This window comes from Pyrgilauda ruficollis, unplaced genomic scaffold (genome assembly GCF_017590135.1).
Source record: "Pyrgilauda ruficollis isolate IOZ18807 unplaced genomic scaffold, ASM1759013v1 scaffold14, whole genome shotgun sequence".
Taxonomy (NCBI): Eukaryota; Metazoa; Chordata; class Aves; order Passeriformes; family Passeridae; genus Pyrgilauda; species Pyrgilauda ruficollis.
In genome coordinates this window covers 11702347-11727193 of record NW_024512543.1, presented here as the reverse complement: position 1 = coordinate 11727193, position 24847 = coordinate 11702347, and the positions used below count along the sequence as shown (strand labels likewise).

The window sequence follows — 24847 nt, the reverse complement described above, 5'->3', positions numbered from 1 at the left end:
GAAGTGTTCAGCGTGTCGCCACACGGCGCTTGTTGGCATTTAACGCCGGCCTTGTGCTCGGGACAGCAGCTCGGCCGTTACCGGCGGCTGCCAGGGCTGCGGGAAGGCGCCGTTGGCCGGACCCGGCTCCCCGCGCGGGGCAGTCGGTGCGCGGTGCTGTAGCGGTGCTCTAGGGCCGCGCCCCCGCTGCTGTGCCGCCCCTCAGCCCGGGGCCGCTCCGGGACCGAGAGCGCTCGGCCCGCGGGCTCCCGGCGCCGCCTCGGGCACCGACCCCGGCCCGCCCCCGCCCCGCCCCGCCCCGCCCCGCGGCCGCACCGGGCCGAGAGCGCGGCACCGCCCGCTCCCAAAATGGCGGCGGCGGCCGTTCCGCTTCCGGGGGGTGCGAGCAGGCCGGGATTGGGGAAGATGGCGGCGAATGGAGCGTCCGGGCGGGGCGGGCTGGGACGGGTATGGGTCTTCTCCGGCTGGGCCCTGGGCCTGTGCTCGCTGCTGGCCTCGGGGACGCGGCCCGCTGCTGCCACCACCCACTGGGTGGTCACCGAGGACGGGAAGATCCAGCAGCAGGTGAGCGGCCCGAGGGACGCGGGGCGCTGCCCACCCGGCTGCGGAGGCACGGAGAGCCCCTGTCCGCGCCGTCACTCACCCACAGCCCCGGTCTGCCCCGAGCTGTGCGGCGCGGGGCACGGGGCTGCTCGGCCCGGAGCGAAGCCCTGCCTGTTCCCGCAGCCGCCGGTGCCGGTCGCGGCCCCGGCACGGGGGTCTCCCGCAGCGAGCTGGCGTCGCTTGTGAGACGTGGCTTGAATCCGCCGGAGCCCCGGGGCGAGGCAACGAGGAGGGGCGGTCGGTGGGTCGGGGAGAGCCGAGGACGGATTTCGGCTGGAACTCTGTTCGGAGCAGCGGCGGTTCCTGCCTAGGGGCCGTTCCCGGGGAGCCTCCGGCACGAGGCCGGGTCCCGCTTTGGTGGCGAAAGCAGCGGCGCCGCGGCCCCGGCTCGCAGCCGGGACCCGAGCGGGGCCGGCCCCGGGCTCCTCGCATCGGGGAGGAGATGTCAGTGAGTTTGCGATTTTTCACATCCAGCCGCAGCCGACCCGGCCGCTTTTCCTTCCTGCTGGAAGTAGCAAAGAGAAGCGGTGGCGTGTGTGCTCGGTGCAGGAGCACAGGCACGCCATGTGGGTTTAGTCAAAATGTCTTATTTTAGTGCGCTCTGCCTCATGTTCACTAAGCGGCTTGAAAGAGTCGATCTGTATCTCGTATTTAGGCATTTTCTTAGTTGCTTGCTTTCCTGTTTGTTGTAAAGGAAGCAGTACTAGAAATTTACTTTGGTGTCAGACCTGTCCGGTTCCCTCTGGAGTGGAAGAGTTGGTCGCTGTAGCAAGCAGTGTGGCCTGCCCTCTGTACGAAGGATTGGAGACGTGAATGTCCATTATCAGCTTCTGTTTGTGAGGATTCTTAGTCGGGTTTTCCTGTCAAAATGCATTGAGGTCCTCAGACAGGTGGAACAGACTTTTCTCTGCAGGAAATTCCTGCTGTCTTTATGGTTCTCGGGCACTTCGGCTGTCTGGGTGGATCCAGGCACTCTAACACCCTCGTTAATAATAAATTAATTTATGACACCACTTCCAGTGCTATCTCATCACTTTTCCCCACTTAACATAGTGGGGAAGTGGTGCAAGTATATGATAATGGTCTGGAATCTGTGTGTGTATACTGAGTGTATAACCTAAAATTTGGGCCAGGTGTTGATTTTGATTATTGCAAGAAAAGCAGCTGCGGCTTGGAAAAAATCCAATTAGGTAAAAAGGCTTGAAAATCTTACTAGCTAAATTCATTACTTATTTTAAGGAATGGCATTTCATTATGTCATCTAACTGATGGTACAGGTAGAAGCTTCCACTACACCATTGCTATGCTTAGTCTTTTCTATTACAGTCCCAAATGCCTTGTAAGCAGGGGCATTCGCATGTTCCCTCTGTCAAGTTCTCAAAGCCTGTAGGTGAGGTGAGAAAACAGTATCTGTGGCATAACTTCTCTTACTTGCATGGTCAAAATTAATTCACCCATTTCCAGCAAGGAAATTCTAATTATAAATATGTTATTACTTGGACTATGAGGAGCCAGATTCTTCAGTACCTGGAATGTAGTGCTGCGAATTGTCCAGTGAGTTTTTTGTAATTAGATGCATTTTGGCATCTGTGATTGTCATGTCCCTGGCTCTCATGAAAATTGTATTTAAATTTGTGGTTATTGCTATTGCCAGCTCTGCATGGCACCTCTGAATTTCGTTTTTTCCACGTACTTGTGTTTTGGGGAATCACTGGACAAATTTTTTAGTGAACTCCAGTATTAAGTGCCAAAATGCAGCAGTGGTTCCGTAGTTAACAGCAAAAGTGACAATCTCCACCGTCCAGCAACAGGCAGGAACTGTTGTCCCACTCTACATTGCACAGGTACAGTGAGACCTTGAGTGCTGCATGCAGGTTTGGGTGCCTCAGGATAAGGACATTACACTCTTAGACTGCGTGCCCTCCCAGAGGAGAGCAGGCAGGAGGATGGAAGCTCTCAAGGGTAAGACTGATGAGAAGCAGCTGGGGTCACTCGGCTCATTCAGCCTAGGTCTGAGGAGACCTCATCCAAGCCTACAGCTTCCTCAAGCAAGGCAGTGGAGGGGCAGGTGCTGATCTCCTCTCTCTGGTGATGGTGAGAGGACATGAGGAAAAGGAATGAAGCTGTGCCAGGGCAAGTTCAACTGGACATTAGGAAAAGGTTCTTCACAGACAGGATGGTCGGTCACTAGAACAGGCTCCCCAGGGAAGTGATCACAGCACCAAATGTGTCCGAGTTCAAGCAGCATCTCAGCAGAACCTGGAGGATTCATAAGAGATTTATCAAATAATTGGTAGAACCACCAGTATTCCAAAATATTTAAGCTCTCCTAATACCAACAACTTATTAACAGGATAAAAGCCTCCAACTTCACTGCAGAGCACTCCTTTGCTTTAATTTTTCAGAGTATTCTTCATTAAGTTGTTATGTATCATGGGAACTCACGGGTCCTTTCCAACCTCAGATACTCTGATTGGCAGTGGAAATCTCTGCATGTTATGTGCTCCAGGGCCCTCACCACCTCACGTGGGCTTTGCTGGCCCCTCAGAGTCAGGACAGAGAGCTGAAGCAGGCGCCTTCCCGCGGGTGCCTGCTGGAGGGGCACGATCAGACCCCTTGCCCAGTGGGCTCCAGCCTTACCTCTGCAGCCCAGGGTGCAGTTGGCTGCCTCAGCTGCCAGGGCTCCCAGCTGCCTCACCACCAGCTTTCTCCCCTCCTAAATGCCATATCTGGAAAGTTGTTTTTCTTTCAGCCCCAGCCTTTCCTGCTGCATGGGGCTATTTCATCGCATGGGCTTGTGGCTGCTGTTGACAACTTCATGAGATAGGTCCCTGTCAACCCATTCTCCTCCACCTTGTCTTGCTGCAGCCCTGCAATGGCCACGCTTCCCCACACTTGCAGAGGACACCAAGCTTGTGGTTCTTTTTTATCGCTGTCAGTAGTAAAGAGCTGTGTTAGTAATGATTGGTATTGATCCCTGAGGGATGTTGCTGGTGGTCAGCCGTTGTTGGACCTTGCACTGATCATTGCAATGCTTCCAGCACAGCAGTCTCTGACTGGAAGTGGCTGCTGGTGGCAGAGAGTGGTGATATTAATCAGCATTTATATGATTTAATAATTTTGGAAATACTAGCATTCTTAAAGTCTGAAACACATCTTCAAAGATTGCCAGCTTTTTAGGGAGGCACAGGCTTGATCTTCACTTGGACTACTTCAGTTTATCTGAATGAAGCCCATGTAATTAAGAGGTAGGCAAAACTTAATTGATAGTAAGACCCAGACATTCCCACTGCTAAATGAGCCACTATCAGTGGAAATGCAGATGAGCACCAGTGACAAGTGACTTCCTTGTAGCTTTGAGTTTGCTACTGTGAGCTTTGTTTTCCTTGTTACCAAAGTGCGGGACCTGTGGGTGAGGAGCTGGCAGCCGGAGTCACGGATCCTGACCTAAATACAAAATACAGTTGCTGGAATGTGTTTGAGGGAAGAAAGGTGAGATTATTATACATTGTTGACCTAAAATCTCTCTTAGCTGTTTCTCCTTACAGTGCTGCAAGGGTGCAAGCATTTAATATGAGACTATATTCAAGCATTCAAGTGAGATTGACTTTTCTGTGACCCAGGACCACAGGAATACCCTAGCTCAGCCTTGATTTCCTAGTGGTACGAAAACCTAACAGCAGTGGCAAAATTAACACAGACCGAACAATTTTCCATATATCATCAAGATCTCATCTATTAAACAGGAGTACTTGCTAAGTAGGCACTCTTCAAGTTTCTAGTGAGCATTTCTAAATGACAAAACAAATTACTAGCAGTGCATATAATATTTCAGAGTCTCAGCCATCAAGAAAAAGCCATCAAGCTGTATCTGTTGCTATAGTAGCTGGTTTTCAGATCAAAGACATCACTCTCTGGATCAGTTCATGTTCTTCTTTTAGTCGGAGTCTACCTTCAAGTGTGTGCTCTTACAAAGCCAGAGACTGACTAATCGTCTCTTTTTAATGAGATTATATCTGCTCAGTGCACATGTCTACAAGCCATTTCACAACTCACAGTATAAAGTTCAGGCTAATATATAACTGATTTTGACAGTGCTTGTCTGCCAGTAGGGAAGCTAGTCGCTCTGCAGAAGTACTAGTGTACTTCCAGAGAAGAGAGAAACCCAGTGTGAAGAGAGGACAGACAATTGTAAGATTAAATGCAATGCAGAATACAGTCATTCATGGCTTTAATGGTGGGGACCAGCTGCTACCATGGCTCAGAGACCTGACGTACGAGAGCAGAGGTAGGGTCTTTCTAGAGATGCCTTGATGGAGGTGATTAAAACTGAGCAAGTAGTGGGGACTCAAAGGGCTGCCTTTTTGTGGACTGCTGTGAACTCTGAAGAAGTTAGGTCAGAATAATTAAACAAAGCACAGAAAATTTCCAGGCAGATGATCCAAAGCAGGATTGGGAAAGTGTTGTCAGGAGCAAAGAGACCCTGGCAAGAAATCTGAGTTGGCAAAAAGTTGTTTTAGTTTTAATGTGTTGTCATATGTTTTGAAGTTCATGAGAGATGATCTGGAGAGTCAAAGAGCATTGCTGGCTAACTTACTTGGAACTAAGACAACCAGCTGCTCAATGAATGTGATGTCTGAATTTCCTGCCGCGCTGTAGTGTGCTTCACTCTGGCTTAGTCCAGTAGAGAGGAGAGACAGCACCTGCCAGTTGGTCATTTGGTTGCAGATTTGATTGCAAGTGCACCTCAGGCAGCAGCAAGGCAAGTGGATTCATGGATGGCTTTAGAGTTAGTTCATGCATTGCTCTGTTTGGCATCTGAGTGCACATGTATGCTAACAGGTTGAGATGAGAGCAGTGGTCCATGTGCTCAAGAATACAGGAAAAGCACCCATCCAAACCCAAGGAAAGCTGAGATTCTTTCTAGTGCAGCCAAATAAAAAGCTATTTGCTGCTCACAAAAGCATCTTCTGTGATACATGTAGTCATCGCTCAGTCCTATCTTGAAAATGACAGATGAATGTTTGCTTTGCTCTTCTCTAAAGGTTAGTTTGCTTGGTTGTATGAACTCCTAGCTGACTGAGTTTCTTATCCTTCCAAGTCTATTGTATGCTATACAAAAACAAACAAACAAAAAAATAACAACCAAAAACCCAACAACAAAAACAAGGAAACAAAAAACCTACACACAAATTTTTGCATGCACAAAAAAAAAGTTCATTTTTACTGAAGTGTGTAAGGTGGAGCTATGTCTTCCCCAAAACAGTTGTCAGTCCCTCCTTATGAGGGTGTGCAAAACACCTGGGCTGGTTGGTTTGAATGTTCTGTAGTTTATTAGATGTTATCCTATCCCTAGGATGAGCTGAAGCAGAATGGTTCTGAGGCATAGGTAAGGTTTTCTTTAAGAAAAGGAAAACTTGTTCCGGTTTAGAACTTCTCTCTTGATCACCAGAGGACCATAGGCCTTCATGTGCTATGAAAAATAGTAGTTTAAAAAAAATTTTTTAACATTTTCTGCCTTTACATAAGTGCGAAAAGGAAAACTTGTTCCGGTTTAGAACTTCTCTCTTGATCACCAGAGGAGCATAGGCCTTCATGTGCTGTGAAAAATAGTAGTTTAAAAAAATTTCTTATCATTTTCTGCCTTTACATAAGTGTATAAGAAATTTTTTAACCTGAATGTTTTGTGGATGGCTGGGTTGCTTAATGTCCTTGTCTCAGGTAGGCATTTAGAACTGCACTTTACCTGCAGGGTGAAGCTTCCCAGGAGAGCACAGCCTATGTGTGTCTGTGTCACTGTGAACATCACGACTAGATTCAAATTTGTAAAAACAGGCCTTGTGGTAGCCTGTATGTGGCATGAGAAATGCAAATGCTTCATTCAGTGGAGCCATGGTAGAGAAGTAGCTTCCACTGCTTTCAACTCAGCAGTCAGAGATTTGCATCTGAGGTGGACGAGCTAAGAGGCAGATCCCAAGGGCTGCTGAGCTGCAGCTGTTGGTGGCTGTGCCCCTCACAGCTGCCACAGTCCAGCAGGTAATCTTATGCCAGGTTTTGACTGCTGACAGAAAAGCTTTAGTGCAGAGATGTCTGGATTTAGCTGGGCATGGTAATACACACCAAGGCAGTTCAGGCTGTAAGTCCAGAATGCTGTAGCAGTGGCTCTGACCATGTGTAGGCATGTCCTGCTCACTCCTCAGCTCCTGGTTTTCATACAGCCTTTGTCCTCTGGATGCTGTGTGTTCCCAGGTCCCATTTCTCTTAGGATCCTCACACTTTGATTTCCTGTTTTCTGTCACCTTTAAAATAAGAGTTGGACAATCTGAAAAGATTATACAAATCAACTGTTTAAAACTAACTATTCTGTGGTGAGAGTTACGCTTCATGCCTGGAATGCTTTCCCTGTATTGTGAGCTTCGCAGCTGAAGGGTAGCCTTGGAATTGGCCCAAGAACGTGTTTGCATGAAGACCCCACCAAAGCCCAAAAGAGCAGAGTCAGCAAGATTCTGAAATCCATTGTTCTTACATGTACCTGCCTGCTTTAAAAATACACTGCTGGATAAAGTAATTTCCCTCAAAGTTTAACAGAAAAAATTAATTTGTTTTGCGTTGTTCATTTGCTGAAGAAGTTACTGCTCAGGGTTAATCTTTTTTAATGTCTTCTAAGTCTAATAATTAGTCTTCCTGTCTGTATTTTCAGTATTAGAATACTTGAAATTTTTAGGATTTGGCAGTGAGAAATCAAGAACCAGTCTGCTTTTATGAAAAAAAAGTACTTACAGATGTAATCTGAATGATCTCTCCATCTCTTGTTTTGATTCAGCTGAGCATATGGCTACTGAAGAATATAAGACCTAGAATATACAGGTTGGAAATTTGTACCCTTAAATATGACTAGCAGCACATTGGACACATGGTGTTCCAAGTAAAGTCTTGTTTCTCTTTGATGTATTTAGATCTGTTACCTAGGATATTCATAGCTTGTGTGATCTCAGTTGAGCGGAGCTATTCAGTAATACTGTAACTTTGTTTGGTTTTATTTCTGAAGTGCTACAACTGTTTAAAATTTTTGTTTTCCCTGTAGCACAGCTAGTATTAATAATATCAAAATATCTAGTGCTGTTTGTTAACAGGTTCTGCAGCAGTAAGCTTTTAAATGGCTCAATACTCATAAAAACCTATTTCAACATCATTTTTCTGTGTGAATTTTTCAAGTGACAATCTTGGAACAAGTGTCTTCTGACACTGCCTACTCATCATTTGGATGAGTCAAAGAATTTATTTTCCAGTTTTGTAGTTTGTCTTGCACTGAAACCTGTACAGATTTTTTCACAGCTTCCTCAGAAATGCCATGTAGCATCATGTTGGAATGTAAAGTATCTCAAGACAGCAAGAATATACCAAAAGACAAGCACCAGTTTTCAGATCCTTGGCTCCCCCTCAAGACTGCAAGTTCCACACTGTTGGAGGGGGAATTGCCTTTATTTTGTACAGTGACAAAACATCCACTGCCTATAAAACAAATATGGGGAGCCCATATTTCTGTATGCCATCATTTGGTACAGTGTGTTTTCAGCTTTTTCTCCAATAATCTGCCTTCTGCCTTCATGTCATGCTTATAGGACGTGCAGAGGCACTAATAGCAATTCTGATTTTGATGTGCCTGCGCCTCAGTTAACAGTGGGGTTTCCACAGTACTTTTAAAAAAAACCTTACTTAAAAATAGTTGACTGAAGCATTCATCGGCCCTCATTTTAAAAAAAAAGTACTTCCTGGTGCAATGTAACTGGATTGTTAGGAAAAATATGCTGGAAGGTTTGGCAAAACTTGCAAGTCTAATTGCTGAGAGACTTTGATATATGGAGGTAACATAGGGGACTCTAAAACTTCAGGGTTTGATTCAACTCAATGTCTTTTCTCATTACACAAATACTGTGTGTTTCTTGCTGAATCAGGTTCTTGGTGTACTTTGTGACAGTGAATAAATTTGAACTGTGGTTTATAAAGAAACTTTCACCTTTGGGCAAAGTTGAACAGAGAACACTTCTTCTAAAAGTGTTTTACTGGCAGGCTTTCTGCAGTGTAACTACAGTAGCTGTCAAAGGTTCAAAGAAAGCTTTTCAGCGCAACTTTTTTTCCCTGTTTACTGTGTTGGAATTGAAGTCAAATTCTTGCATTTCAAGCACTTCATCTTGCATGTCACAGTTTCAGCACTTTGGAGGAAGAGTAAATGAATGTGGTGCTGTGCCATCAGCGAAACACTTTGAGTTAAAAATGAGTGAGTTGGACAAAGCATCTGTTCTGGAACAGGAGTCTCCACTCTCGGCACCATGAAGCTGTGTTTGCTGTGTATCTTGACGTCTGCTCTGTTTGATCCCAGAGGAGCCTTATGGAGAGTTGCTCACGTTTTGAAAAACATGATCCAAGTCACAAGATCGGAGTATTTTTCACTCGCCTGACTCCCGAATCAGGTGACAAGGCAGAACAGACTTTGCATAAAGGGGTGAAGGTGGCAAGTGTTGGTAAGAGCACAAGCATGACATGAGTCTGAGTGAAACCAGTATCCTCTGAAATCTACCTAGAGTCTTGTTGTGGGAAGGAAGGGGAATAATCCAGAACAGTCTCTAGGTAGCCATCAAATGTCTTTTATTTGGACTATTGTATTTCTGACTAAAGAATTGTTTGACAGGTCTTCTCTTTGAATTTTAATAAGCAGCAACTCACAAGAAAGTTCTCATTATTTTGTGGTTTTATTCAGGGTGTAATTTTCCTGGTTTGGGGACATGGCTGCACAGGAAAGCAGGAAGATGCCAGGTAGAACTTAAGCACAAGCAGCATGAGGGAAGTGTGAGAATCCATGTGACAAGCCCTGCAGAGCTTCAGGTGTGTCTTCCTGATTTCAGCACATCTTGCTTCCCACTTGTCTTTATCACTGCTGCTACTCATATCTGCGCTGTGCAAGTTATGCAGATGCAAACCTTTGTTTGCAACTTACTCGCTGTATTCTTCATGAGGTGTCACTACTGCCCTCAATGGCAAACACAGTACTGGTGCTCTTCACAGCTCAGTATGTCAGCTTTGTCTTTTTCCTCCTGTAGAAATCTTTGGCACCATGAAGAAAATGCATTTGATGTAGAGATGGGTGTTGTAAAAAGCTGGATAATGAACTGTAAGTCTTCACAGTGTTGCTGACTGGATCTGAGATTAATAAGTTTCAGTTCAAAAGCCATCTGTCTGTCACTACAGAAAAGGGAGTAATGAAGAGCTTACCAGGTGCCCACCAAAGCTGCTTCATCACTCCTCTTGTCAGCTGCACAGGGGAGAGAAAATACAAGAGAAAGTTCAAGAGTTTGGATAAGGACCGGGAGAGGTCACTCTCCAGTTACCCCACAGGCAGAACAGACTCAGCTTGAGGAAATTAGTTAATTTATTACAAATCAGATCATGGTAGGGTAATGAGAAATACAAGCAAATCTTAAAAATATCTTCCCCCAACCCATCTTTTTCTTCCTGGACTTAATTTCTGATTCCCTACCCCCTCCTCCCTGGGTGGTACAGGAGGATGAAGAATGGGCATTCTGGTCAGTTCATCACAGAGTGATTTTACCACAGCTTCCTCCAAGAAGTACTCCTTCTCCTCCAAGGAAGAACTCTTTCCTGTGCTCAAGTGTCATGTCCCTTCCACAGGAGAAAGTCCTGCATGAACTCCTCCAGTGTGGTTCCTTCTCATGGGCTGTCACAAAACGTTCCAGCTCAGGGTCCCTCCCACAAGATGTCATCCTTCAGGAACAGGCTTTTCCAGTGTGGATCCCTGGAGGGCCACAGGTCCTGCCAAAAGTCCTGCTCTATTGTGGGCTTCCCACAGGTTCACAGCCTCCTTTGGGTGTCCACCTGCTGTGGTGTGAGGTCCCCCATAGGCTGCACATGGATCTCTGCTCCCTGATGGGCTGCAGGGGACAGCCTGCCTCATTGTGGTCTTCACAACAGGCTGCTGGCAAATCTCTGCTCTGGCACCTGGAGCACCTTCTCCACTCCTTCTCCACTGACCTTGGTATATAAAGGGCTGCTTCTCTTGCATATTCTTACTTTTTTCTGGCCACAATAACTTATTTTTCCTTCTTACTGCGTTACCACAGCAGCATTGCCACAGTCACTGATGGGCTCGGCCTTGACAGCGAATCTATCTCAGAGCTAGCTGAAGTCTGTCAGACTTAGGGGAAGCTTCTGGCTTCTCACAGAAGGCACCCCTTGCCATGCAAACCCAATGCATCTACAAAAATTCTGTGGTAGGAGCTTTGTGTTTACACACTGCTAAGGTTAACTTTCTACTAGGCTGAAGGATTCTGCTGTTACTAAAAAGTACTTATTTGCTGGTGACCAGCTGAGTCAGATGTGGAAGGGAAAATCTGGAGATTAAAAGAAAATTATCCTTAACTGGGATGATTTCCTGGTGGATTGCCGTAACTTTATGAATTAATTCATTGATATTGCAGTTTCGTTGTTGACACTTTGGTTTCTGCTGCCAGATAATAGTTGATGGGAGTGTAGTACTTACTGCATTGCTTTCCTGTCAACCCACGCACACTGGGTTGGTAACATACCACTCCAAATTCTCCAATACTAAATTCAGACTTCTCATGAGACTGTCTTAACAAAAGTTAAAAACAGAAGGCGACCCTGAATATCATTCTGTTTCTGAATGAATGATAAGCCAAGATCCTTCATCTTTCAGAATAAGGTTTTCTAATTGGTGATGCCTGCGTAACTTTCTCCAAAAATGCCCAGATGCTGTTTGTCACTGAAAGTGGAGGTGATAGTTGACTTTTCCCTCAGTGACTGTGTGGAATCATGCAAGCAGCCTTTAAATGTCAGATGAGCAGTGTTATTTTGAAATGGCTAATGAAATGGCTAATGAAACTTATTTTCTTTGCAAATTAACCCTCAGTGACTGTGTGGAATCATGCAAGCAGCCTTTAGATGTCAGATGAGCAGTGCTATTTTGAAATGGATAATGAAATGCTTTAAACACAGTGAAACTTATTTTCTTTGCAAATTAGTCTCTCATTCATTTGCACATACCATGGTAGTTTCTTTAGCAAGTGAGGCATAAACCGGTGCTACATTCAATGCATAACTCTGTGTGCAACTAGTTCAGAGTGAGGTAGGGCCCATGGAGGAAATAGGAAATAGGACCATGAATAAAATGCTGTAGACTTTAATACTTCAACTAACAAAATCATTAGATTTTTTTGAAATCATATTTTCTGTGCTTCTCTGCATCATGGTGGGTACTTGGTCATCCTTTGTTTGCAACAGTTGAATCCATAATCTCCAAATTCACAGTGTAAAAATGGATCAGGGTCAGTAGCACCCACTATTTTCTATTCATGTGGTGATATGAGAGAAGTAATTTGCTAAGGAAGAAAACTAGTTTTTTTATATAACTGTTTGGACTGTGTAGGCAGCCACCCATCAAAATGGCTCCATACTAAAAGAAGCACTGCAGCTTTTGCTTTGGAAAGGAATACTTAGCCAAATTTAGCCAAAACCACGCTTAGGGTTTAGTAAAAGGAACAAGTGTTTATATCTCAGAGGACAAGGTCCTCACTCAGTCAAGAATCTTGCAACAAACGTAGACTTCACAGTCAGTAGTCCAGAGAAAGTAGATTTGAGCTGCTTATCTGACTCACAACCAAGAGAGTACAGCCTAAGGTGTAACCTGGTGACAGGACATGTTAAGATCACCGGAAAATATTCTGGAGATGCAGTTCTGTGCAGTAAGAGAGTGTAACAGAAATTTGTCCATCCTGTTTGGAAAGGTCACAAAAAAGGAAGAACTTTAGCTCAAGAGGTTCTCCTGCACCTGTATATATGGCAAACTTTTCCATTAAATGGTAATGTCATCAAATTTGCAGATGTCACGGGCATGGACAGCCCATTTATCAGTGCTAACAGACAGGTAAGTGCTCACATCTTCATGCAGCAGCTGGTTCTGTATCCTGAAAACTTGAATGGAAACTGAGCAGATCGAGGAAAAACGTCTTGATGTAGACCATCTAACAGTCATGTTAAAAGTGTGAGATGTTGCTGTCCTTGTCACCTTGTCTTTTCATCCTGTTGTCACATAGTCCTGTTTCCTTGTTTCTGTTCTCATGCTCATTGAAACCTTCATGAACTAATTTAGTTGGCTAGTTCACACAAAACAGCCAGGAGGGAATTACATTCTGTTCATCTCCTGAGTTTGGGTTGGCTTCCAAGAGATCTTGGTGGTTACCACAGCTGGTGTGCAGCCAAGTGTACTGCTCTCACACTGACACCTGGGAGGAAACAGGGCTGCAAGCCTGGAAGTGAGCCTTTGCATCAGCTCAGCTGCTGCTACTCCACCTTCTCCACGGTAGGGACTTTCCCCCACCCAGTGAGACAGCAGAGTTTGGCATGAGGACAAGGCTGGGGTGTTTCAGCTGTGGGGTGAAGTGCCATAGTTAGCTGAGCCCAGCTAGGGGCTGATGTGTAACTGCTCTATCTGTGAGTTTCTTTCATGGAGCTGTGAACTCCTGTGCATAGCTATAGAAGCTGTAGCATGGTCTTCTGTAACAGAGCTTTCAGCCTTCCCATGCTTCCCTCTTGATTTTGTTACTTTACTTATTAAACCTGAAGGCAGTAGATCCTAATGGTAGGCCAGTGTGTTAAATTAGTTGCAGAGAGGAGTTAAGCTGAACTACTTGATGCCTTTTGAGGGACATGGTGGAGGAATTTTAAAGTTGCAAAATGAAATAAGTTTTTGTGATTGCAGTTTAAGATATCTAGTATTTCAGCAGTAAGTACTCTTAGTAATCTTTGTTGTGGAAATTTATTTTCTCTTATGCTTAGAACTTGAGTGCCTGATTTAAATAAAGTAGATTTAAAGTTAAGGCATGGGTTAAATTGGATTCTCAAATGACAATGTTGTTTGAAGTATGGATTTTCATAATGGACATGCTATGAATATTGACTGGACAGAAAACCTCTGAACAAACAGTGATTGAATGAACATAATTGCCTTCTTTTAAAATCACTGTAATTAGGTGAGTGTGTTGCATTGATGGACTGTTAAAATGTCTTGCAGGTGGATTCACCAATGAACTTGAGAAACCCACATGATTTGGTAATACTAATGAGACAAGAAACAACAGTTAACTACCTCAAAGAACTGGAGGTAAAGCATAACATTTAAGTACTAACTAATTCTGAAAATACAGATTTTTTTTCCATAGGCTTTATAATGATAGTTTTAGATTGTGAAAAGCATAACATTTAAGTACTAACTAATTCTGAAAATACAGATTTTTTTTTTTCCATAGGCTTTATAGTGATAGTTTTAGATTGTGAAAGTAATTTATTGTTGGCAAAGTTCTCCTTCAATGAAAAGATGAAAAATTTTTCAGATCTCGAGAATTTTTTGCCTCAAGTTTTCCTAACTGGTGTCCAGTTTTATCATTCCCTGTTGTTAGCCATAAATCTTAATGTTTTTAGATATATTTTGGAAGAACACAGAGCAAATCATCTTTGTTTTTCTTCAAGCCCATTTATTATTGAACAGGGGTCTGAGACCACCCTTTTGAAAAGGGCTTTAATGAACTTCAAACTGATAAACTGAAGTTTCAATATAATAGGGGTTAGGTAAGCAAAGAGCTCACAGCCCTTCTGGCCATGCACCCCTTTCTTGTGCCAGCTTTGGTTTTATCAGATTGGGACAACTAACTAAGATTGGGATAACGCACACCAGAGGTAGCTTTAGGTGAATGGGTGAAGTAGGAGAAAGGAAAACAAGCAGGACTGCCCCTGGTGTGACTGTGTTCAGCCAGTCTTTCTCATCAGAGTGTAATCTTTTTTGTGATGATGGACGTTTTAGGTGTGGGTAGAATAATACTTGTAAGCTTTTTGGGGCATGGGCTGTGGGTGTGGAAATCACTAATGTCGGACTTCTGGTACACAAACGACCTTCAGCAGAAGTTACCTATTATAACTTGAAAAATTCTTGTACAAATTGCTACTAGTATCTGTATCTCTATTGTTTCACAGTAGCATGTAATCAAATGTGTATGGCTTCAATTAAAAATTGAGGTTTTCTTATTTCACAGGTATTCATGTACAGTACTATTTACATGTACTCCTGTTCAGTTGTACTTAGCACACTGACTGGTTAAGATAATGATGATGATTTGTTGCAATGTCTCGTATTATTTCCACAAGGTCTTACAGTGGGAAAAAGGGGGCCAAATGTGAAAAAATTTGATGTACTTGTAGCAACCATTTCTTCTTTTCCTAAGAAAAAAAAATTTATATGCCATCCAAATCCAAAAAAAGTCCTACAGATGTTATAAAAATAAGAAAGTATTCCCAAAATTTAATGAGAATTTTTTAGATTTTTTTTCAGATGAACTTTGTTTTAAGGAAAAAGTGGGACTGTTGAATTGTAACAACTATAGTGTTTGCTTTCATCGGTGTTACATGCTTCTGTTTCCTTTTTTTTTCCTACAGAAACAGTTAGTTGCTCAAAAGATTCATATAGAGGAAAATGAGGACAGAGACACAGGGCTGGAGCAAAGGCATAATAAAGAAGATCCAGACTGCATTAAAGCAAAGGTGCCCCTGGGGGACCTAGATCTGTATGATGGCACATACATCACCTTAGAGAGCAAAGATATCCGGTAATAAGATGCTTTAATAACGTATTTTATATTCTGAGATTTTTACTGAATGAAAAAAAAATCAACACTTCCTCTAAAGACAAGTGAAAAATAACTAGCACTGAGTTTCTTTTGATGGCAGTTTTTATGTTACTGTGGAATAAAATTGAAACAACATCTGCCACTAGTTTTGAGCAGGTACAACATACAAAAGCTGTTTCCCCCAAACTGTCTATGCCAACCCTGCCCTGAAACTTTTCCTTTCTTCCCAGTTCTACCACTGTTTCTTTATACTGACATGACCAGACGTGAATTGAAGTGAAATATGTCATGTAGAAGGGGGTTGAATTTGCTTGAGTGTGCTTTCAGTGTTTTGAGCTAGATACTTATTTTAGTGGAAACTGTCTTGACTCAAATTTGAATGAAATTCCATTGATTACCAAGCTGTTGAACTTTCTGGTCATATTTTGTCTCATGTCTACAAAGTGAAGGATGAGCAGCCAGTGTCCTTGACATTCAGCTTCATTGGAAATTCATCTTCAGGAATGACTGTTTTGTTTTCGTTGGTTTTTTTTATCATAATCACATGAGTACTTGAAGTGGGAAAAGATCAATTTCATCGTCATACACCTTCATTTGGACTTCTCATCACCCGTATTTGGGATTGGCTTGTTTGTTTCAGTTGAAGAGTCTGCATGCATTGCCATTTGCCTGGCAGATACATCATTAATCATAGCAGTGATACACTAGGTTGACCCTGATACATTCTGGAGCCTATCCAAGTGATGATATTTTCTGTAAAGCAGACAAATTTATTTACTTTATTCTATAGTCATGACATCCGAATAAAACAGAAATGGGCTAATGTGCCCGAACAGGGGATTTCTGTAATGATTAAATCAGAGCACTCTCTGTGTCAGCTACCATACTGTCTCTTAGGAGCTTCAGCAGTACTTTAATCTGCAGTCTGCTGTGTTATGTTATTATGTCCTCAGCCCTGAAGACTATATAGACACAAAGTCCCCAGTGCCTCCAGACCTGCAGCAGCCAGACTGTACAAAAGTTCTAGATCTTCCATACAGTATTCATGCTTTTCAGCACTTACGGGTAAGTGAGCAAATGCAAGTAAGTATTTTTCCCCATTAGGAAGAGGAATAGAAAACTCCTACTGGCAGTTCTCACTCAAGGTTGAAAGGTATTGTAATCTTCCAAGACTGCTTCACACTTTTTTAAAACTACAGTTGGGCCCTGATAAAAGTACCTGCATATCAGAGGTTATACCTGTTCCATCAGGTACACAGTTTCTCTTTTGTTATTTTTTACCTTATTTTAGAGGACATTTTTAGGAAAATGGAGTCTTTTGTTTTCATAACACATTTCATTGGCAAATTGGTAGCTTTCATTGGGACTACTACTAGCTTGTGAATTGTCTCAGTTGAAATTTGGAGAGTGCTGAACAGGGTCATTAAAATGTATGAAGATTCAGAATGAAAAAATTGTTTGCAGTTTTGTTGGTAGCTCCTAACAAACATGAATGTCTGTTTGGTATCTGAATGCCAAGCCCTAACCCAGAGGATGAGATAGTTGTTCCCTACAAAGTTCAGCTGCTTTAGAAAAGTTACAGCAGAAGAGTGGTAGGAAAACTGGTTTTGTCAACAGCATTGTATGAGCAGATTTTCTAATACAGATGCAGCTTTAGTGCTTTTCTCTTGATACTTATTTTATTGCAAGTCTTTTCATCAGCAGAAAAGGATTTTCTTACAGCTAAACGCTAAGTGGAGTTCTTTTACCTCTGTTGCTGGGTCTGGATGTATTTTTGAAAGAAGCATGTTTGTGCTTGGGGAAGGAAGAAAGAGAAGAGGTGTAGGGATACTTCACCTGTGAATGTAACCTTACAACCCTGACTTTACTGCTTCAGTAAAGGTCATTAGTGATATTGGTAGCTGCCAGATACACAATGCTACCAGAACTGAATGTTTCCCCTGTAGAACTCACAGGCAGAGGCTGCTTTTGGCTGCTTCTATTGTTTTCCCTTCTGCAATAATATATATTAGTATCTGTCAGAGGTGAAATTGTTCTATCTATTCCCAGAGATCTTGAAAGGAAGATAAGATTGTAATATAATAACCAAGCCACACATTTTCATGGAGTCATGCTTTTGTTTATATTTCTGTACTCTTAAGTGTCAGCAAATACCTATATTCAATTTTTATTTCAGGGTGTCCAAGAAAGGGTTAATCTTTCTGCACCTCTGTTACCTAAAGAAGATCCAATCTTCACATACTTATCACGGAGACTGGGAAGAAGTATAGAGGAAATAGGTCACCGTATTTATGAGGGGCTTATGAAGGTATGAAACTGTAATCTTGCTGGGTGCACAAAAAAGAGCACTGGAAGGGTCTCACAAGTTTAGATGCACCTCATACAAGCAGTCAGATCCAGTTTTGCACATGTATTTTTGGTTTACAGTTCAGTTTCAAAACGCAAACCGAGACCATTTTCTGATAGGCAAATAGAAGCAGGAGAAGGCATCAGCAAAGCCAGTAAGTAAATAGATAGTTTCTGTCATCTTTAAGGATTTATGTAGTTATGTTGTCTAGCAAGCCACATTCATTGCTTTGTCAAGGTAATCAGAGTTTTAAAATAAAAAATACAGGTACTTGAAGAGCAAAGAAAAAATAACCATACTGAAGTAGGTATATTTTCATTAAATGTCTTCCTGTAAAATCTAGGAACCCTCAAATGAACTCCAGCTTAGATGCTGACGCTTAAACTACTGTACTACTGTCACCTCTCATTTCACCTCATTTTGTATTTTTGCTTGCCTGAAATGCAGAAATTCTGTTTCTTTAATACATTAGTATGCTAGTTCGGTGTTCCTAAACATTGACAACTGTTGCCAAATGGCAGCTTTCCAGTGGAGGAGGATAGCTCAGAGCAGCTGAGCTCCAACTTTGGTGCTCAGCTTTTCATCCTATAGTAATTAAAGCCCTGATTGACCTTTTAGTTCATGTGTTAATAGTTAGTGCAATTCATGTGTTTCTCTTTACTGCAGAACTCTTCTTCCTGGGTGCTCTATAACATGGCTTCTTTTTACTGGCGAATAAAGAATGAGCCATACCAAGTAGTAGAATGTGCCATGCGTGCCCTTCATTTTTCTTCAAGGTAAGAATTGCTGATAAGGATTTCTTCTCAGATTGCTTTTCTGGTTACCCTGGTTAGTAAACAGGTTTTGGTTTCTAAGACGGTATGCTAAGGAATAATGTGTGTTACTTGTTCTTGGTCTCTGTGTGCTATACTAGGCATATAAATAGTTGAGACATTTTTCTAGCAAGTGATATGTTTTAATGTGTGAGTGGCAAATTAATGTATCCTTGTGCATGATTCTTACACAGTTGTACCTTTCTTTAATGTTAGTTTTTAATTTTTTTCCTATTTATTTCCTTTTTTTCTTTTAGGCAAAATAAAGACATTGCACTGGTAAATTTGGCAAATATTTTGCACCGGGCTCACTTCTCTGCAGATGCAGCTATTGTGGTTCATGCAGCTCTGGATTACAGTGACTTCTTTACCAGCTATTACACTTTAGGAAATATATATGCGGTAAATACAGTCTTTATTTTCCAAGACTTGAAGAAAATTAAATATTACTTAATCTTTTGAGGTTGACTTGTAATAGTTTACTCTTTTAGTGTGTCTTGTGCTCCACGTGCATCCCATGCTTAAAGCTTAAGATTCTATCAAGATACTTTTATTCAAAAGTCTGTCTATTAGCAAAGGCTTTTATCTGCACCTGGAAATAAATTCCAGTAAAATTCTTCCGCAGCCTTTCTTTAATAGATGTAGTGGCTTGAGTGTCAGAAATGACAGGCTGCTTGTTACCATAAATTAAAATTTCAGTTAATGGCTTCCTTTAAAACTGAGTATTGTTTGTTAAATATTACTGCACAATGGCTAATTCTCTCTCTCTGTCATTCTTCAGATGCTTGGAGAGTACAACCACTCAGTCCTGTGTTATGATCACGCTCTACAGGCCAAACCAGGGTTTGAGCAAGCTGTAAAAAGGAAGCATGCTGTCCTATGTCAGCAAAAACTTGAGCAAAAATTGGAAGCCCAGCATAGGTAACTAAAATATCCCAGTGGCAATGCATACAATCTAACTTCTGTAGTTCTGTTGCAGCAGTTATTTACATTTCAAGAAGAATTGTTTTTAAATTTCTGTATTTCTTTGATTATACAATAGAATGAAGCATAAGAAGACTTTAAGAAACCTAGAGTTAATGTGCAAGAGTTTAAGAAAAGGTGATATTCTAGAAAGCATTCAAAGTAAATCTTCTCTGTTTAATTTCCAAGATCACTTCAGCGAACATTAAATGAATTAAAGGAATATCAAAAGCAGCATGACCATTACCTTAGGCAACAAGATGTTTTAGACAAGTACAAGCTCATCCAGGAGGAACAAATCTTGAGGAACATCATTCATGAGACACAGATGGCAAAAGAAGCTCAATTAGGTACAACTTTTTAGTGTTCATGCTCATTAAAACAATGAAATATGGCACATATTCAGATAAGTGTCAGAATATAACTTCTTTATATATCAAGATGGCCCTGAGTGGCTCTTGTGTTTTGCTTATTAAAACAAGCGATGGCAGTATTCTTGAACAGGGATTTCTTTTTGAGTCTTTTGAGGTTGGAATTTCCTCTGGGCTGATGGAGTAAATAAAAAGGAATTGACCAGACTGGGAGCAGAGAGGTTGACTGTGTGCTGTCTTTTGTCTTCTCGGAAACAACATTTCTCTAGTATAAAAAAATATTTTCTGCTCTGCAGGGAACCACCAGATTTGCAGACTGGGCAACCAGCAGCATAGCTTGCACTGTCAGTGGGATCAGCCTGTTCGTTACCACCGCGGAGACATTTTTGAAAATGTGGAATATGTTCAGGTTTGTCTGATTCAGGTTACATCCTGTTTGCTTTATTAGCAAAATAATTTCAGTTTTTTCAGAGTTGACAAAAGGGTTACATTTTGGGTGTGGTAATTATGGTGAGAAATCTTAGTCTTTCTTTCCCAGAGTGCAAAGTATTTTAATGCATATTTCTTTTCATACTAGTACAAGCTGAGAAACTGTGAACTACAGAAATAGGGAGGGTTTATTGTGAAAGGCTTTGTTTTACCTAGAAAAGAGAATTACTTGAAATCAAAATCTTGATTCTAGTCCAAAGCCCTAGTTTCCTATGATTGCACCAAGAAAAATTGGTACAACAGTACTAGAATTTTTGGGAGTAGGGTGTGTACTGATACTGAAAATCCAGAATGACAGGCACCTTAGCAACACCTCTGCTGTGTTAGAACTGTAGATAAGGATTATGATTTCAGTTATTTTGCAGTGTGGATTGTGTTTTGAAGTTTCCCCTTAACTAGTTTAAGAAATATGAATAATTATTTTTAATTTTGCTGTTGTCTTCTTGTTGTCTTTGATTGTTTTTCCTATTATAAGTTCAGATTATTGAGATAATTCCAAAAGCCATGAGTCTTAGCAATTCTGACTTGATTTCGAGCTGTGCAATCCAGATAAGTAGATTTTTTTTTTTTTGTGGCCTATTACAAGTATCTGCTTTTAGCATTTTTTCCTTGATTTGCCCATGTGTTTTCATTATTAACTTAGTTACAGTATGAATATTACTCTTTCATGGTCTGAGTGGATCAAGAGGCTTAAATTCCTGGTTTGTTTGTTTGGTTTTTTTTGCTACCAACATTTCAGCTTATCAGTGAGGCTTAACTACATAAGTGGGGAGGGGAAATACCATGGAGAAATTCAACAAGGAATTTACCATTTCCTTTATTAAAATGTGTCTTTCTGTTGTTTCTAGTTTGGTGAAGACTCTTCAACTTCTAGTATGACATCCATGAGTTTGGATCTTCATGCAAACCAAAGTGTTCACAGCCAGTCCTTGCAGTCTTCCCCTGTGGCTCGTTCTGTTGTTTCAGTGTGGAGTGTGGAACCCAGCAGAGTGAGTGAAGAGGATGAGCTTTGCCCTTTCACAGAGGAGGGCTGAAAATGAATCCTCTCCTTGTTTGTGTGAAACTTCTTAGTGTTTGGACCACAGTTTTGATGTGTGACAGCACTGGTGAATATAGCATTCTGAACTTCTTCAGTATACAAGCATCTGTCTAGTTTCTCTGTACTGGTTTCCCATCATTTGAAACTACTGGAGCACAGAAGGAGTTGTTCTGTAAACATCTGCTGCAAGTAAAGTGGTACAGCTAAAGATAGAAATTTCAACTGATGATGTTAAAAAAAATGGAAAAATAATAGCTATAAAGATCTCAGTTTTGTTGGTTTATTTTTTTTCTTCAGGCTATCCTTTAATATCCCTTTTATTATCTCATTCATTAGAATATTAAAAATATTGAGAAAATATTAAAAAATAATTCCTTTCCCCCTTAGGACAAACAGCATATTCTTTGGCCTCAGCGGTCAGAATGCATGAAATCTTTCCCCAGAATTCCTGACCCAGAAGAACTACCAACTTATTTCCTGCCTCCAGAAAACAGGGGATTCAGGCAAGTGTTGATTTTTAAAAGTTGTATTTGTAAATCTTTATTTTATGAGAGAAGAGTATTTTCTTTCTGGAGAGGAGGGATGCAGTTAGTAATCAACAGCACAGAGGTGTTCAAACCTCATTCTCTGGCCTTTCCACAGAAGGAAGGCATTTTCCTTGATTGTTGTCTTTGCTGTAAGTATAACAGCCAGACCCAATTTGAGAGTGATTCTTCCCTGACTGTTGGTCCAGGGTGAGCACATTAAACACAGACAGAATGAGGATTTAAGCACAAGTCTGAATGTCTTGTGAACTATATTAACAAAAAAAAAACAAAAACAAAACCTTGAGAGAGAATGAGGTGAGCATCTATTTAATAACTACAGTTAACTCTTGTGCATTACATACATCCTATTAGCTTTAGTTATGATGACAGAAAATGATGAAGACCAGAAAACAGTAAGAAAGGATTAGGAGTGGAAGACTCCAGCTCATTCCTTTGGGACAGAGGTAGAAAATCAGCTTAATCATGGAAGAGTCAGTAATATTTGTTATTATATAGGATAAAATAAATGTGTCTGTACTGCAATAGCTAACTTACATAGATCAGTGCAGTGTTGTAATACCCTAGTCACTTAAATTATGATAGTGGTAGTAAAAAAGCTGTTTTGTTCTACCTAGTCATTATAATACTAGTATTGAGCTTGTATTAAAGGTTCCCATCTAAAAACATCCAGCAACTTCCTTTGGAGAAAAACAGTTTTCATCTTAGAATGTTCTTTATACATAATTGGGCTACCCCTTGATGTTTTTGAAATCAAGTTCTTGTGTAGAAGTTCAGGTATTTTTATCACACAACTGTTTAGTCCTAAAGGTCATAGGATCCTTATTAGCATAATATGAGAACCTTCTCTTACCTCTACTGCACTGTTCATTGTTCTTGTTATTCTGTGCTTAAAAATGGAAAGTAAAGACCTTATAAATTACTTTTCAAGGGAAGGGTGGTCCTTGAGTTCTTCGTGTTTGCAGTTTGTCTCTCATAGGAGTCTGCAGTAGGAGGCTTAGCAAATTGTTGTATTTCTACATGATGACATGCAGCACATGCTGTTAATTTGTCTTGGTTCTCCTTATTGCTAGAATTCAGCCAATACTGACTATCCCAGGAGATATTGTTGAGCATGGAGAAGCACAGGCACCAGATTGTTCTTCCATTACTGATGCTCGTAATAATGAATCTCTAAACATACTGGTCAAGGAACTAGACACTAATCTAGATTTGAAATTCAGGATGCCAGACAATCAAGCAAGACAAGTAAGAGTTGTTTTCTTGTTGGTTCTCTTCTGGTTCAAAATCCTCCTTTTTATTGCATTAAAAATGTTATTCAGATCATGAAAGATTTTGATATTTCAAGCTAATCAGTACTTCTGAAAAGTGTGGGCAAATTCTTTCTAATAGTATTGGAGAAGGGGTTAACTTGTCTGACTTCTTTCAGATGGTGACCAAAAGCACACAAAATGGGAAACTTAATTTACTCTTTGAAATCACATCTTTCTTTTAAATCTAACAGTCACTTGATATGATTCATTTCCAAGAGCTACTACAGTCTACTAAGCTGCTAACTTCATAGTGCATTCTGGAGATTGGTTGCTTTAATGTTATGTGTTCACATCATCTTCTTAGTACAATATATTTATCTTCCCTTTGCTGAAGAGGCAATTTAAGGAAGCAAGTGTTGAATGGCCCTTGTAAATCTTGATTGTAAAATTTATTTAGTAGTTTGTGGAAAAACAAATCTTTGTCTTCCAGGTTTTGCATTCTCGTATCAACAATGAAACTGTTACACTGGAGAAGATAGGAGCGTTTCTAGATCATGCCATGAAAAAGGTATGTCCTTCTGTCACATGAGATGAATTCAGAATTCTTACTCGAGATTTGTTTTTATACTTCTAAAGTAGTCAGTGACACACTAGAAAGGAGTGTATTTGCTGCCTGTAACTGAGATGAAACTAACTTTAAAAGCCATGTCTACAAGTAAAGCAGAAATACATAGAGAAGTATCTAATTTAGCTTAATGTGGACCAAACAACCTGTAGTTGCTTGTTCATGTTGTAAGGATATGGAGCAGCAATATATTAGCTAATTCTGGGAGCCATTTGCTTAATTGGGGGAAGTAGCTTGAAACTACTCCTCCGTCTGCCACTCCTTCCTGCATGCCTGCCTTGTGCTTTTCCTCCTCCTTCCCACTACCCTGCTTTTCCCCCTACTCTCCCTCCAAGGAAACCAACCCTCTGTCAATCTTCTGTCAGGATAATTAGCACTCTGGGGCAAAGAATGTACCTCTGTATAGAACCCAGTGGAATGCCACCTCCATCTTGCGTGGGGCCTTTGAGAGTCAAATGACAGGAAGCATTGAGAGAGACGTTGACTCTTTTTGACATGTCAAGTTGATATTTCTCAGTTTAACTTTCTTGTAGAAGTTGTGTCAAGGTATTATGTGTAGATACTTTTTTAGTCTACAATCAGTACCATTTACTATGTGCATTTGTCTTAATCAGGAGAAAAAATGAGCAGTAGGAGTTGATTCCTATTATTGTGTTGTTCAGAACAGCCCTATACATGTCTAATGTCTTACTGTGCAGTGCATTAGTATTTTAGTTTAACTGTAGTATTCTAAATGCTAAAAGCCTTAACTTTTCTGCCTGCTGATGTAAGAACAGTCTAGTGTTTTACCTGTTTTGCTAATGATGAGCTACTTAGAGCAGGAATGCCACAGTTAGTATCTTTGTATTGGGAAAGACAGAATGCTACTACTTGCTGAGGATTTAGTTAGGGAGGTCATTGAGACCTGTGAATGGAGAGTAATTCGGTGAGGAGTTTGGAATGAAGAACATGCAAGTAATGTTATGTATGTGCATTGCAAAACAGGGGTCATTTAATAGTCTTGAAATCACAGATTATGTAAGGTACTCCAAACAAAGAATATTGTATCATATTGATATCTTTCAGTTCATCTAGAGCCATAGTTAGAAC

The 24847-nt window shown here is 41.3% G+C and overlaps 1 protein-coding gene across 2 annotated transcripts in view; it reads left to right on the top strand.

The window, feature by feature from the left end:
* The first annotated feature begins 318 nt into the window (after positions 1-318).
* TTC17 (tetratricopeptide repeat domain 17) overlaps positions 319-24847 on the top strand; it is a 55665-nt gene continuing 31136 nt past the window's right edge. For both annotated transcript variants that reach the window (XM_041459936.1, XM_041459937.1), the window contains exons 1-14: positions 319-564; positions 13709-13798; positions 15124-15293; positions 16268-16379; positions 17491-17622; positions 18328-18437; positions 18731-18875; positions 19255-19394; positions 19626-19786; positions 20104-20216; positions 21145-21285; positions 21723-21838; positions 22954-23128; positions 23624-23701. In XM_041459936.1, coding sequence (XP_041315870.1) covers positions 349-564; positions 13709-13798; positions 15124-15293; positions 16268-16379; positions 17491-17622; positions 18328-18437; positions 18731-18875; positions 19255-19394; positions 19626-19786; positions 20104-20216; positions 21145-21285; positions 21723-21838; positions 22954-23128; positions 23624-23701 — 1899 coding nt within the window. In that variant the 5' untranslated portion in view covers positions 319-348. The remainder of the gene's footprint in view (positions 565-13708; positions 13799-15123; positions 15294-16267; positions 16380-17490; positions 17623-18327; positions 18438-18730; positions 18876-19254; positions 19395-19625; positions 19787-20103; positions 20217-21144; positions 21286-21722; positions 21839-22953; positions 23129-23623; positions 23702-24847) is intronic.